The sequence below is a fragment of the Penaeus chinensis genome, chromosome 7, assembly GCF_019202785.1.
Source record: "Penaeus chinensis breed Huanghai No. 1 chromosome 7, ASM1920278v2, whole genome shotgun sequence".
In the NCBI taxonomy this organism is placed as follows: Eukaryota; Metazoa; Arthropoda; class Malacostraca; order Decapoda; family Penaeidae; genus Penaeus; species Penaeus chinensis.
In genome coordinates, this window is record NC_061825.1 from 13,623,718 (window position 1) to 13,636,217 (window position 12,500).

General features: G+C 38.1%; 2 protein-coding genes across 2 annotated transcripts in view; one reads left to right on the forward strand and one right to left on the reverse strand.

Moving 5' to 3' along the window:
* The first annotated feature begins 449 nt into the window (after nt 1-449).
* LOC125027536 (60S acidic ribosomal protein P1-like) lies at nt 450-3,895 on the forward strand. The gene is made up of 4 exons (XM_047616623.1): nt 450-635; nt 3,302-3,485; nt 3,673-3,744; nt 3,851-3,895. Exons 1-4 carry the CDS (start codon nt 564-566, stop codon nt 3,862-3,864), a joined length of 342 nt encoding a protein of 113 aa, XP_047472579.1. The 5' UTR covers nt 450-563; the 3' UTR covers nt 3,865-3,895.
* Nucleotides 3,896-7,612: 3,717 nt separating this feature from the next.
* LOC125027614 (ataxin-2 homolog) overlaps nt 7,613-12,500 on the reverse strand; it is a 28,969-nt gene continuing 24,081 nt past the window's right edge. Inside the window, exons 9-11 of the mRNA XM_047616734.1 lie at nt 12,244-12,410; nt 11,373-12,021; nt 7,613-11,103 (exon numbers count right to left, since the gene is read on the reverse strand). Of these exons, the coding sequence (XP_047472690.1) occupies nt 11,054-11,103; nt 11,373-12,021; nt 12,244-12,410 (866 nt within the window). The 3' untranslated portion in view covers nt 7,613-11,053. The remainder of the gene's footprint in view (nt 11,104-11,372; nt 12,022-12,243; nt 12,411-12,500) is intronic.

The following is a 12,500-nucleotide window of genomic DNA, read 5'->3' on the forward strand; positions in this document are numbered from 1 at the left end:
GGACACGTGGAATATTCTTCCTTGTTTTTGATAAAGGTGTTAATATAATATTCTACAGTAAAATTTATATTCAGATTCTCCGCCTTGGCTGACAATTATTTAAGGAATTGGTAATAGACGTCGAAAATTCCATTGTAACATAATTATTTATTTTTATAGTTTTGATGTCGAAATCTATAAATATTTGTTAACTTATACTAAATATTACAAAACATGGTGTGAAAAGGTAAAACTTTCTAGCGACCCAGTCATCAATAGCTATATGTTACTAAAGGAATGCTCGTAGATATTTTTGCAGTTAATCGATTCATAGTTATTTAAGGACAAAGTACTCTATATACATCGATTCTTTATAAGAAAATGATATGAAATTTCTTTCAGCTTCGACACGCAAGTCAGCGCTCACTTGTCTCCCGGCGCGCATGCGCTGAAAGCGAAGTCGCTTCAGGTCTTTCCTTTCGTTCACTCTTCCAGTGAACGTCTGCCTGTTTCTTCCCTCGCAGGGGTAAAGGTGATTTTTTATCGCCGAGTTACAGGGCCATCCTAAATCACACCGTGCCGCCATGGCTAGCAACGACGAATTGGCGTGTGTATACGCAGCCCTCATCCTCATGGACGATGAGGTGCCCATCACGGTGAGAAAATAAGGGTTTGTTTAAAGGCGCCATCGTTGTTTACACTCGGTGGCTCGGCCCATGTGGGCCACGGGCGGTGTGCTGGCGGGGCAGAAGCACATGATATTCGTTTTGGGCTTTTTTCGAGGGAAACTACCCACTGTTAGCTTGTTGGGAACTGAAGGATATTAGATGAATGAATTAGTCTTGTTTGCCAGTGTGCAATGTTTACCGGCATGTAATGTCCTCCGTAAAACCTGCCTTGTCAACATTGTGAGCTCATTTCGTATCGAACGAGAAAAACCCCTCTCCCTCTATCGATAACAACCAGTCTTGAAGTCTTAAACCTTACAAAAGAACCATTTAATTTTAACGCCTCAACGGTAAACCGTAAGACCGTACTGCGCACAATTCGGTTAGTCAGAACTTGCAAAACGAAGACATGAGACGATCTTCTAGGGAGATATTTTTAACAATACAGCTGTCCTTTTTTCACCATCGATAGCTACTATATAGTATGTTAACTAGATAGATATGTTGGGTGTCGGGGAATTGAGTTTACCGTCTGTAGCCAATGCAGCCATCCTTAATTATAAGTGCATATTTGCTGAACTGATTGTATAGATACCAGTTACTTCATAGAAAAGCAGTTCAGTGATTAGGATTTTGAAGGGAAAATTGGACTCGCAGAACTTCCCTGACCTGGTATGAGGATGGGAAGTCCCAATACCTGGGTATTGTGCGAACCCAAAATCTAAACTGATCCTATTCTACCTATCACTTATTACCTAGAAAGAGAAGGACCCCCATCCCCAGCCCCACCTTTTATTAGCTCTTTGTGCCAACTTAAAAGAAGAAACATTTAGAACTGGCTATGAGGGTGTTGTGGACGTGTCTTGAAACTGTGGTGCAGCAGAAAGCATTTCATGGTGAATGAGGCTGGAGCAGCTGTACCCGTTTGCGTTGTATAACCTAATAGAAGGCTGTGTCCATTTCCCCCTCTCCCTCTATCGATAACAACCAGTCTTGGAAGCCTTGCATTTATAAGGCAAGATCCATGAGAAGAAAGTAGTTATAAAGTTTCCCAAAGGTGTTCCTAAAAAACACAGAAGCCAGCAGCTTTTAACTTGGGTGGTGCACATAACTAGGTGCTAATAAATAAAGGGTTAAGGAAATGTAACAAGAACTGGCTGAGTTGTGCTATGGATAGTCTGCAGTGATGTGCAGTAAATGTCCTATTGCAGTACATGAGACTAGGAGTGTACCTAAGATTTTTGCATTGCAGACGGTAGCATTAACCCCCACTACAGTAGAGAACCAACTCTTACTGTTGATAGTATTAAATGTAGTGTAAATATCCTGAGGATAGTTTTTAATGGAATACGTTTCATGATCAAAAGTCTAGTTTGCCACTAGCCTTGGTAAATATGAATTGGTAAAATCTGATTTGGTCGATATTCTGAATAACTTCTATTATAGCTTTAAGCAACTTGGTGAAGAAAGCTAATTTTTTTTTGGGGAGGGGGGATATGAATCTATACATAGCTTCAAATGAGCCCACTACAATTGAAGGACCTGCTATGCATGGACAAATGTTTGAGCTGTTTTCCACTTGTTTGGCTCTTATTGCGGGAATGGGTATGAACATAACCTTTTTTTTTTTTTTTTTTTAATCCTTGATTACAAAAATTTAAATTGGATAATGTTACGGACAGCAATGCAGAGATAGAGGGAAATTGACTTTGCCATCTAATAGAGCTTAAGAAAGTCACACGGGTACAGCTACTGCAGCATGAATTTTACTACGAAATCACTGCTAGGACTGTCCACAACATGCACACAGGTGGTTCTTAATGTCTAAGTTTTCTTAAAGTTGGCATAAAAGTCTGAATTGGTTTGCTCAAACTAAACTCAGATCTAAGTAAAGTTTGTTGGTCAATTAGCACACAAGTAGGGCAAAATTTAATAGGCAGTATTATTTTGGAGGACTGCATAATAAATGTTAGTTTAGGAACCAGTACATTTCCAATGGACAGCCTTCTGGATCTTTGTAATTGGCTGTAAGGAAACCAGTGGCTCCTAATGTTGCATGGATGAAGCCCATTTAATCCACATCACTAATCAGAATGGAGTTAAAAGCAGAGAATCATCTTTGTATTTGTTGCTTTCTGAACCAGTTTCTGGTTAACAATAATAAATGTTAGATAGTAATACTTCCTATCTATAGTAAAAATTATGCATGTAAAGTTTTTAAATGCAAAAGGAGAAACTTTACATGCATAATTTTTGCTGATATTTCTTACCTCATTGACTAAAGTTTGACTTTGTCAAGTGAATATTAGATATGAGGCTAAATCTGTAAGGCATGTTCGTTGTAGTCAGGGCCAAACGAACAGTTTAGGGTGCACAGCAAACTTTTACTGATATTACTTCCTAACTGGTATTTGCTTGGTATTCCTCTTGTCAAAAATACGGCTACTAAAAGCAGTGGGTTAATGAGTATTCAATTTTTTAATGGCATACTCAGATACTGATAAGGAGCAAAGAATGGTTTGATTTTTCATGATGATTTACCGTGTTTCACCTGAACCTCTGTGATTACACTATTTTACAACTGAAAAAATTACATGGAAGCATGTTCCTGTGGTATAATTGAATATTCTTCTAAAAGGAATTTTACTTTTCAGGTGGAGAAGATCAACACCATCCTGAAGGCTGCCAGTGTCACTGTTGAGCCCTACTGGCCTGGTCTTTTTGCCAAGGCTGTATCTGGCCTTGACATCAAGGCTCTTGTTTCCAACGTTGGCTCTGGTGTAGGAAGTGGTGGTGGTGGTGGTGGTGGTGCTGCCCCTGCAGCTGCTGCTTCCAGTGGTAAGTTTAATTTCGAAAAATCATAAATTTTTCATAACTGAGAAACCTATTAATTTTACATGATGCACTTTACCGTGTTTCACCTGAAACCCTTTGATTACAACTTATCTTTTACTGATTATATTTATTGTGGGCTATAATTATTGGCTGTGTTTTCATGCTGTTAACAAAGCTTTCAATTTTATAGCACCTGCTGCTGAAGCCAAGAAGGAAGAGAAGGAAGAAGAGGCTGAGGAATCTGATGACGACATGGGCTTCAGTAAGTAGAGGATTACTATTTGGGTACATGATATTCTGTATTCCATGAATATTTGTTTATAATTGTCAAAGGTCCACTTCTTATCAATGCTTTTCTCTTATTTCAGGTCTCTTCGGTTAAATCCATATTTTCCAATAAAATCTGGAATGTATACATATTTTATTACCCTAAACTAATTTTTGTATCAATGACTTTGTACAAGTTGGAAAGCCCCCCATTAGTTTGCCTATGTATGTTCATGGAAATGGAACAATATTTCCTGAAGTTGCCCATTCTAAATGAAAATGGTTTGGTACTATTAAGTATTAACTGTACAAGTCTTCTACCAGGAACCTTGATTTTGCAGTAAAATCCAAATTTAAGCTGATTGTATAGATTGTCACTATGGAATTGAAATTGAAAGTCTTACCATACAACTAAAACACCATCCTTTAACAAGCCAGGCACAAATATAAAGAACACCATAGGATTTGACATTACTTGGGCCTGTCACTGATGACAACCCAGCAAGAATCCTCTACAGCATGAACAAACTTAAGGCCGGTCCACACAGGCAGACAACAGTAGAGGTGACATCGCAAGTGAGAAAAACTTGTTGAAGAGTAATTTGGCCGTGTTTGACCTCAATTCGTCTGTTGATCATGCCTACTGGTATGGGCAGGCCTTAAGGCACAACCAAATGTATTCATTGTAAGCTCAGAATCTGAATGTTCAACTGATATGAACTGATTTGTCTTGTATGTGCTTGATCTAGTTTTGCTAACTCGAATTGTTGGTATCGTATGCAGCAAGAACATTTTACTTGCAGAAGAGCAAATGGATACTACTTGCTTTGACCTACTAAAACTTGCCAAATGTCCAGGAAATGTTAGTTTGGTTGATTACTTGGCCATTAACCTGTTCGAGTCTGCCTTGTAAATTACATCATATTTAAAAGGTATGAAGGTGTGGGGGAGCTTGGGAAACGAAAACCCCCAATGTAGGGTATCACCTTAGTCCTTGGCCCTTGCCCTAACTAATATTACAAGGTCTTTTCTTTACATTTCCTTTTCACCCTCTCCTGCTCTCCAAATCAACTCGTTTTTACCTTTTTGCCGTAATGCTATGACCTTTTATGTGCGGCACACTTGTATTGACCATTAAATATTTTGTAAATCTAAACTCTCCTGTAGCAACTTTTTACCCTGTACTATACCCCATCAGTTCCCCCTATACCCTTTTCACTACTATACTTAAACATAGTGCCATATGACCTTTGATGTCATGTAGCACTTCCTTACCTAGTGTGAGGCTTGGTGACAGGGCTCTTAAAATTTGAATACGCCGTTAACGACTTTAGATGTTGAAGCGGATAAAAAATTTCAATAAGTATACCTGATGGCAATCTTTCTGGTCAAGTATTAGCATTAATAAACTACATATTGTAAAATTACCACCCTACTATCTGATTTCGCATTCTGATCCACCTATCTTCTCTGTTATGTTCTTTCAGTTCTGCACATTGTCCAAGCTTAACTGCAGCCTGTACCTCTTTCTTCCCATCTTCCCTTCACCAACCTCCCAACTTGCCAGGCATCCTCATGGAAACCCTCGCATTCTGCTTTAACTGGTTCTCCTTCCACAGACACGTACATAGCCTTAACTAGATCTAATTCCCCTTACTTAATCCTACCTTAACCCATACCCCAACAACTCTTTTACCCATGTTTAAACCATTCCAATAATACTATATAGACTGTTGAAGTATAGTAACTAACTACTAAAACTCTTCTATACATTCCTATAGTGCTACATGACTTTAGAGGTCTAGAACACTTATTTTGCTTTTAACCATTATCCATCAACCAGCAACCCCCTTCCTTGGATTATCTCCCCCGACTTTCTCCCAGAAACTGATCTAATAGCCCTCGAACCCCTCTGCAAAATCCAACGTCTTCCTTTAACAACCTTGATCTAATAATCCTTACCTTCCTGAAAGCCGTGATATGTAGCACATTTAATCGACTAACCCCCATCTTTACCCTTTTCACTATTATGCCTTTCTGTAGTGCTAATGACCTTTTGTCTAGCACAAGTATTTTACTTTGTAACCATTTTCTGTTAAAGGTTAAATTCTTCAATTTATAAAATTTAAATGGGTACCAATATCTGCGAGTGCCTCAGTCATGAGAAAAGTTTAATTTGCCATTTTTTTAACCAGGTAACCCTGGGTTAAAATCGTGTAGCCTGCTCCCTGCAATTTTACAAAAATGCTGAAGGTGTCACACCTCGTACCAAAATGCGCGAGTACTATAAATGGAAATCAAAAGTGGGGAAAGATGCCAAGGTATCAGATTCCATTTGTACAAAGCCAAAACTCCAATTCTGACAAAAAATTTACAGTGCACTGGTAAAGAATAAGAAACCTTTTATTGAAAAATGCAGCTATATTGAGAAATCCATGTGGAAAAGCCATTAGGAATGGATGAATGAGCAGCTAGATAAATCCTGACCAAGTGTTCAGTGACCAGGAAAATGGAAAGTATATATACAAATATTGAAATTAATGCATGCTATGAGACAGGTATTAAGATCTACTTGAGAGCCATTATTGAAGAATGTGGAAACCTTTTGAAAGAGCCCCCCCTAGTCCCTTCATTCTTGTGGGGGGGGGGGGGGGGTTAGGAGGCAGGAGTCCCAATGTAGGGATCATCTACATTCTGCATGGTCTTTTCATCCTCTTTCTTTACATTTTCTTCATCCCTTTTGTCCTTTATCCTTATATCTTTATAACTTTTACTCTGCCACAATCCTGTCATAATGCTGTGACACCTTTGAAGTTTACAATGTTTTTGACTATTCTGGAAATCCACAAACATTGCCTTGTGAACCCAAAAACTTCTTATTCAGGGTCCTTGCCCCCAAGTCAATCTCAATATTTTGTATACACAGCTAGTAATCTTAGGATGTTGATGCATCAGATTTTTTTCAATAAATAAAATGCAAGAAAATAATGCATTGATACACATTCAAAAATATTTTTAACCTGGAGATAACTTAGTTCTATTATACTGTGTATCAAAATTTGTCCTGCAAGTTGCTTTTTAGATCAAACAACCTTAATTGCACTCGCAATAAAGTCTCTGCTTAGGAGGGGGAGACAGGCCCAATACAGGGATCACTCCTACCTTGGACCTCAGCTTTCATCTCAATTAATTTTGCATGCTCTTTTCGTTTCCTTCTCTTCTGCTGTCCAGCTATCCTAACCATTAACTCACTTTTACCCTTTTTGCCACAAAACTTTACCATAATGGTGTGTGATCTTTGGTACCTTGAACATTTCTTTGTTTAGACTACTGACCATTCTAGAAATCCACTATCATCATCATACTAAACAAAAAAAAACTTTCTTACCTGGGGGCTCTGCCCCCAAGCCCCACCCTATCACTATACTTTGTATATGCCACTGATAACCTTAGAAGTTGACATGGCAGAAAATTTTCAATAAACAAATAAATTCTGCTGCGTCAATATCTAAATGTCATTAGCGGCAGATTGAAAATACAGTGATAGGATAGGGCTTGGGGATGTAGTGCTTTGGTTCAGTAAGGCAATGTTTGTGGATTTCCAGAATGGTTAATGGTCAAAACAAATAAATGTGTCATGCATATAGCATTATGAGAAAGTACAGTGGCAAAAAGGGTAAGTGGACAGAAGAGGAGAAGGGAAAAGAAAAGACCATGCAAAATTAGTTGAGGCGAGGGCTGAGGTTCAAGGTTGGGGGGGTGATCTACATTGGGCAATGAGCAAGGGTAGGAGGGGGGGATTCTAAGTATTAGTAGTAGTAATAAACCTAAACTTGATATAAAAAGGTTAAAAATAAACCCTATAAACTTTTCTCTTTATTTATAGCCTTTAGCTGTGAGTTTCAGCTGCTACACAATGGGAAGTTTCCTTTTGTATTTTTGACTACATTCTCAATAGTTTCGAGTACTGGGCATCACGTCTTTTAGTGTTATTGCCAACTTCTTCCGTGTTCCTGTTTGATAACAATATTGGTGGCACAATACATTAAGAGAGATGAAACCCTTCACTTTCCTTCCCATTCATAACATGTTCGTTTTATTATAACCCTGCTTACTTTTCTCCCATTCTAAATATCTTAATACATATAACTTTCAGTTTAGCAATTTTCCATATCTATTCAACAATGTTTCTTTTTTAAACTTCATATATAAATCCTTCAATGTTCACATATAAAAACTTCCGACTTTAATATCATAATGAAATAAAAAAAATAATAAAAATAAAAATAAAAAAAATACATAAAGAAAGATTGCTACAAGAATGATACAGCATCATACATTCCCCTGCAAGAGAGAAGTGAGAGACCTACATCTTTAGCAGTGAAGTTAATGTGTAACTTCAACATCTACATATGCTGCGCCCTGACGACTCCTGTTGTGGCAGTAACGAAAAGGATTAATTTCCTTGCAAGAGAGAGAGAGAAGAGAAATAATAGCAGAGACGCAGGAAATGGTGTAGGGAGGAATATTAAGTTTACTGCAGGCAGTTAAAACAAAATTAAGGGAATCTACATGGAAAAAAAAATTATTTTACAAAATAACAATTGTTTCAGCTTACTAGCACATTTGCATACAGTTATTATTGAGAAGAAGAATAAGAAAATATCTAGCTTATGCAGTGGCAGACTTCGTTTAAAAGTGTATCTGTGGATTCTCTCTCGAACACAGTTTCAAACATTGAAAATTTAAGGTTAAAATCATATGTAATCAAACTAATTAATAGAAGAGTAAATCCTGATAATGTTATCCTTTTTGGAAACATTATATGAATGTAAATAATACTAAATAAAAGAAACACTTCTTATAAAACCCTAAATGTACAAGTTTAAAGTGACTGCCCTGCATCTCTCGTTACTCTCAACTGCCTGCAACACCAGTACATAAGAAAAATAGCCAGCTATTCTCAGTGTATCTGCAAGAATAAAGTTATCACTGGTTGAATCCTTGGTAGGAGATTCATCCTTATAGTAATAAATAGTGACAATATTGTCCACAGACACATCAAGGAACATGGAAAAATAAGAGAAAAGATAGTAGTGAGGGAGTTACAGGACAGGGGAACAGTTTTACTAATGCTGTACACAGTTCACACTGGCATCTGAACGCATGCAATATTCACTTTCATACTTTCACACTAGCGCAAAACTCTCAAACACATAGCTTCCACTCCAACATACTTAAATATCTTGTACAATTCTCTGCTCACAAAGCAAATGATCTTTGAATTTTTTTCTTCATACAAATTCCTTTATTTTTTTAATTCAGTTGCATATCAATTTCTCTCTCGTATGGAACAAAAAAAACAACTGAATAATGTAAAATACCTTGTAAGGTTTGAATGTTCTCATAAGGTGGTTTTTAAGTAACCAAGTGTATCATACACAATATATAAATAATAAACAGCATCAATTTTTAACAATGCATCACATGTTTAGCTGTCATATTCTACATTTTCCCATCATTGAAGTGAAGACTACAAGAGGTGGAAAAAAAGAGCCAAACAAATTATTCCCTTAACCATATCCTGGCCTCTGAATTTGTTTTAAAATAGTGATTTTTGGAACTTATTCCATTTTTTCAATTTCTCACCTCTTGTTTTTGCAGAGGCTGTTCAGTTCCTTGCCATGAGTAACAGGACTTTGCTGTCATTTACACAGAACATTGTAGAGCAGTAACAGATGATGAAGTGAAAAAGCTTTATACAAAAAAATTGTAACTGTAATGCATCAGCAAAATATTACACATGATTTCATTTCTGATGAAAAAGAAATAAAATAACTAATACATAAAAACGAAAAAAAAACAAGTATGCATATTATGTTGTTTCTCCACTTTTATTTACTTATGGAAATGGAGTGACATTTTTATTACAAATTTATTTTCCAAACTGACAGCTTTCTGATCGCCTCTGATACTCCTTGTTTCGCCCATACTTGCTAATTCATTCTGTGAGCTTACCACATTTGCCCAAGAGATTTGGTAAGACAGAAAGTCAAGAAATAGAGGCAAGTAATTTTAGCTAGGCAACTTATAAAAAAGAGGTGTATATAAAACAGCTTACTTTTGTTTTCAGAGAAAAGTAAGCATTGCTGCCGCAGTATCACCAGCCAGCTGCTGGACACCAAACTGTACACAGTCATCACCACTACTGCACAGCTTTGTATCCTGATCTAGATGTAAATGAATAGAAATTCAACAATGTGAAAAGGAAAAGGTTGAATGTTTGTAATGGCCACATAATCATCCCAGTCAGACTCCAAATCATTCCATATGATTCTTTTGAAGAATGTGGGGCTAGGGAAGTAGGGGAGGGGAGTTTGAGATGCCTTTTAGCAAGTCAGTACAAAATATGGTGTGACAAAAGAGCCCTTGGTATCAACATTGCTGTATGGCTTTCCATTACAAGTCACAACACAGATTCATTTTACTGAGACTTACTTCAAAACATGATAAGGCAAATCACACTTCATATTTAATTTTGTTGGGCTAGCTGTCTGACTGGCCCCTCATTCATTCTGTCTCTCATAGAATATTGCTAATCAATAAATACTTTTTTACTGATAAATCCATGTGACATATATCACCTGGACATCACAACTACATCACCCAGCTCTCCAGTCTGCCTACCTGATACTTGGCATCAATAGCATCTAAACTCTGCATTTGATATTGTCCCATAACACATGAACTTCTTTTATCTTTAAATAAAAATATTACACTACTACTACAAATCTGAGGGCTACCTTTCAAAAGTAGTCACTTTAAAATGCTATCCCTCTTCTTATCGCAACAATAAATACCGACCTCCCTGTCAAAAAGCATACAGCTATATATTGACTGCTTGTGTCTATGATAGCAACTGTCCCTATTACTTATGTATCATGAAACTTTCCTGAAACACTAAAACGTAAAGAAAAAAAGGTAGCATACCCGTATATTAAATTACCCTTGCATAACTTCCCCTTGGTTTCATTGAATATAAACAAAAATTTAGGAAACAACACCCACCCTCCTAATGCTTTGCACATAACTGGTATGACAACAGCCATATCAGTGTAGTAGTGTACAGTGATCATTGTAGTAACCAAGCTACCCTAGATACATCTCTCAACATGACAACAGTAACATAACATCCCCAATTTCACTATGCAGAGAAATTCCCACTCTGCACAGAGGCCAAACACTCAGGCAGACACAACTGAAGGCTGGGGATGGTGCAGATTTACTCCTACTAAGCCCAGGCTTCATTGGCTGTGATGGACAATGGGCAAGTGATGATGGCTGCCAGGTGTACCTGTGGGCACAAACACCATCTCAGCTCACAAGCATCGTCTCCCTTCACAATGCCAGATATGCCAAGGTTCAGATATGTGACATATATTCACACAGGTTTACTATAATTCAAGTAATTTATACAGATTTTACATAGGCATTCAAATATTTTTACATCAGAATGCAATATTCAGTGAGGAACTACCTCTTTCATTGCTGATAAAACTTTTTTTATTCCCTTTCTTTGCCTAAACCAGGTAGCACCTCAGTGTGGGAACCGTGGGTGCTTACCTTGCATGTATTGAATATGAGGGGCTGAAGGCATGTGCTGTACAGCGGCAGATGAAGTGGGAGTAAAGCCCGCCATGGAGGAGGGAATGTGTGCTGTAGCAGAATGTGGAGGTGGTCCTGAAGGGTGTATCATGTGTGGACCTGCTTGCATGCTGGGGGGCAGCATCACAATCTGGGTAGTCATCTGCTGACCAGGCCCTCCATGGTGTCCAGCAGCTGCTGCATTCTGACCAGGATACTGGTGAGCATGGGGTGAAGGGGCTGTATGAGGAGAGTGTTGCGACAAGTGTTGAGGCAGAGATGGTTGTCCGGCCATATGGGGTGGATAAATTAGAGGCTGTGGTGGGGTAGGTCCAGGAGTTGGAGGCTGTGTTGGCATGTTTGGAGGCCCACCACCTCCTCCTGGATTCTGCGGAGTTGGTGGTTGCGCTGGTTGTGGGCCAGGACCTGGAGTGTGAGTAGGATGTGGCTGGTGGGGCGGGAGGGTAGTGGAAGCCATAAACATAGTTTGGTGACTATGTTGCTGTGATTGCTGCTGGGACTCTGCATTCTGATGATACATTCCCATTGATGTTGGCACCACTGCCGTTACCATTTGCATTCCAGTGGGAGGAAACCGTACTGGTATCATATGCATCCCTGGGTATTGCTGCAAAGAAAAATTGATGGTTCTTTAAAAAATAATTTCAAGGTAATTTTTACAATTAATAAAAATATTTTTTGTAACAAATTATATGATATCCTCACATTGTATAGTCCAGTTCATTTCACTCTTGACCACGCAACAAGGTCATATAAGCAACAACAAAACTGATTAAAAAAGATAATTGTATCAAGGGAAAAATAATTCTTCCTTCATTAAAACTCATACCTGATAATGTGCTGGTGTCTGTGGCAACATGTTCTGTGGTATTTGAACAGCAGTTATCGCCTGTGGCTGAGTGTTCATGGGTGCTGGCGCTAGAATAGGTTGTCCTGTTGCTGCTGCTACCTGCATCTGTGACGTATATTCTGGACGCTGATTGTTACCGCCTGGCACTGTAAAATATTAACATATTAGAAAATGCCATAGACTTAATCCAAAATCAATGGGCATGGCATGTATATATATATATATACCATGTCGAC

Bases quoted from the DNA above. Each gene is read 5' to 3' on its own strand.
- LOC125027536 (XM_047616623.1), top strand. From the start codon at position 564: ATGGCTAGCAACGACGAATTGGCGTGTGTATACGCAGCCCTCATCCTC. The intron at 636-3,301 runs GTGAGAAAATAA...TTTACTTTTCAG, and splicing joins ACGATGAGGTGCCCATCACG to GTGGAGAAGATCAACACCAT. The intron at 3,486-3,672 runs GTAAGTTTAATT...TCAATTTTATAG, and splicing joins TGCAGCTGCTGCTTCCAGTG to CACCTGCTGCTGAAGCCAAG.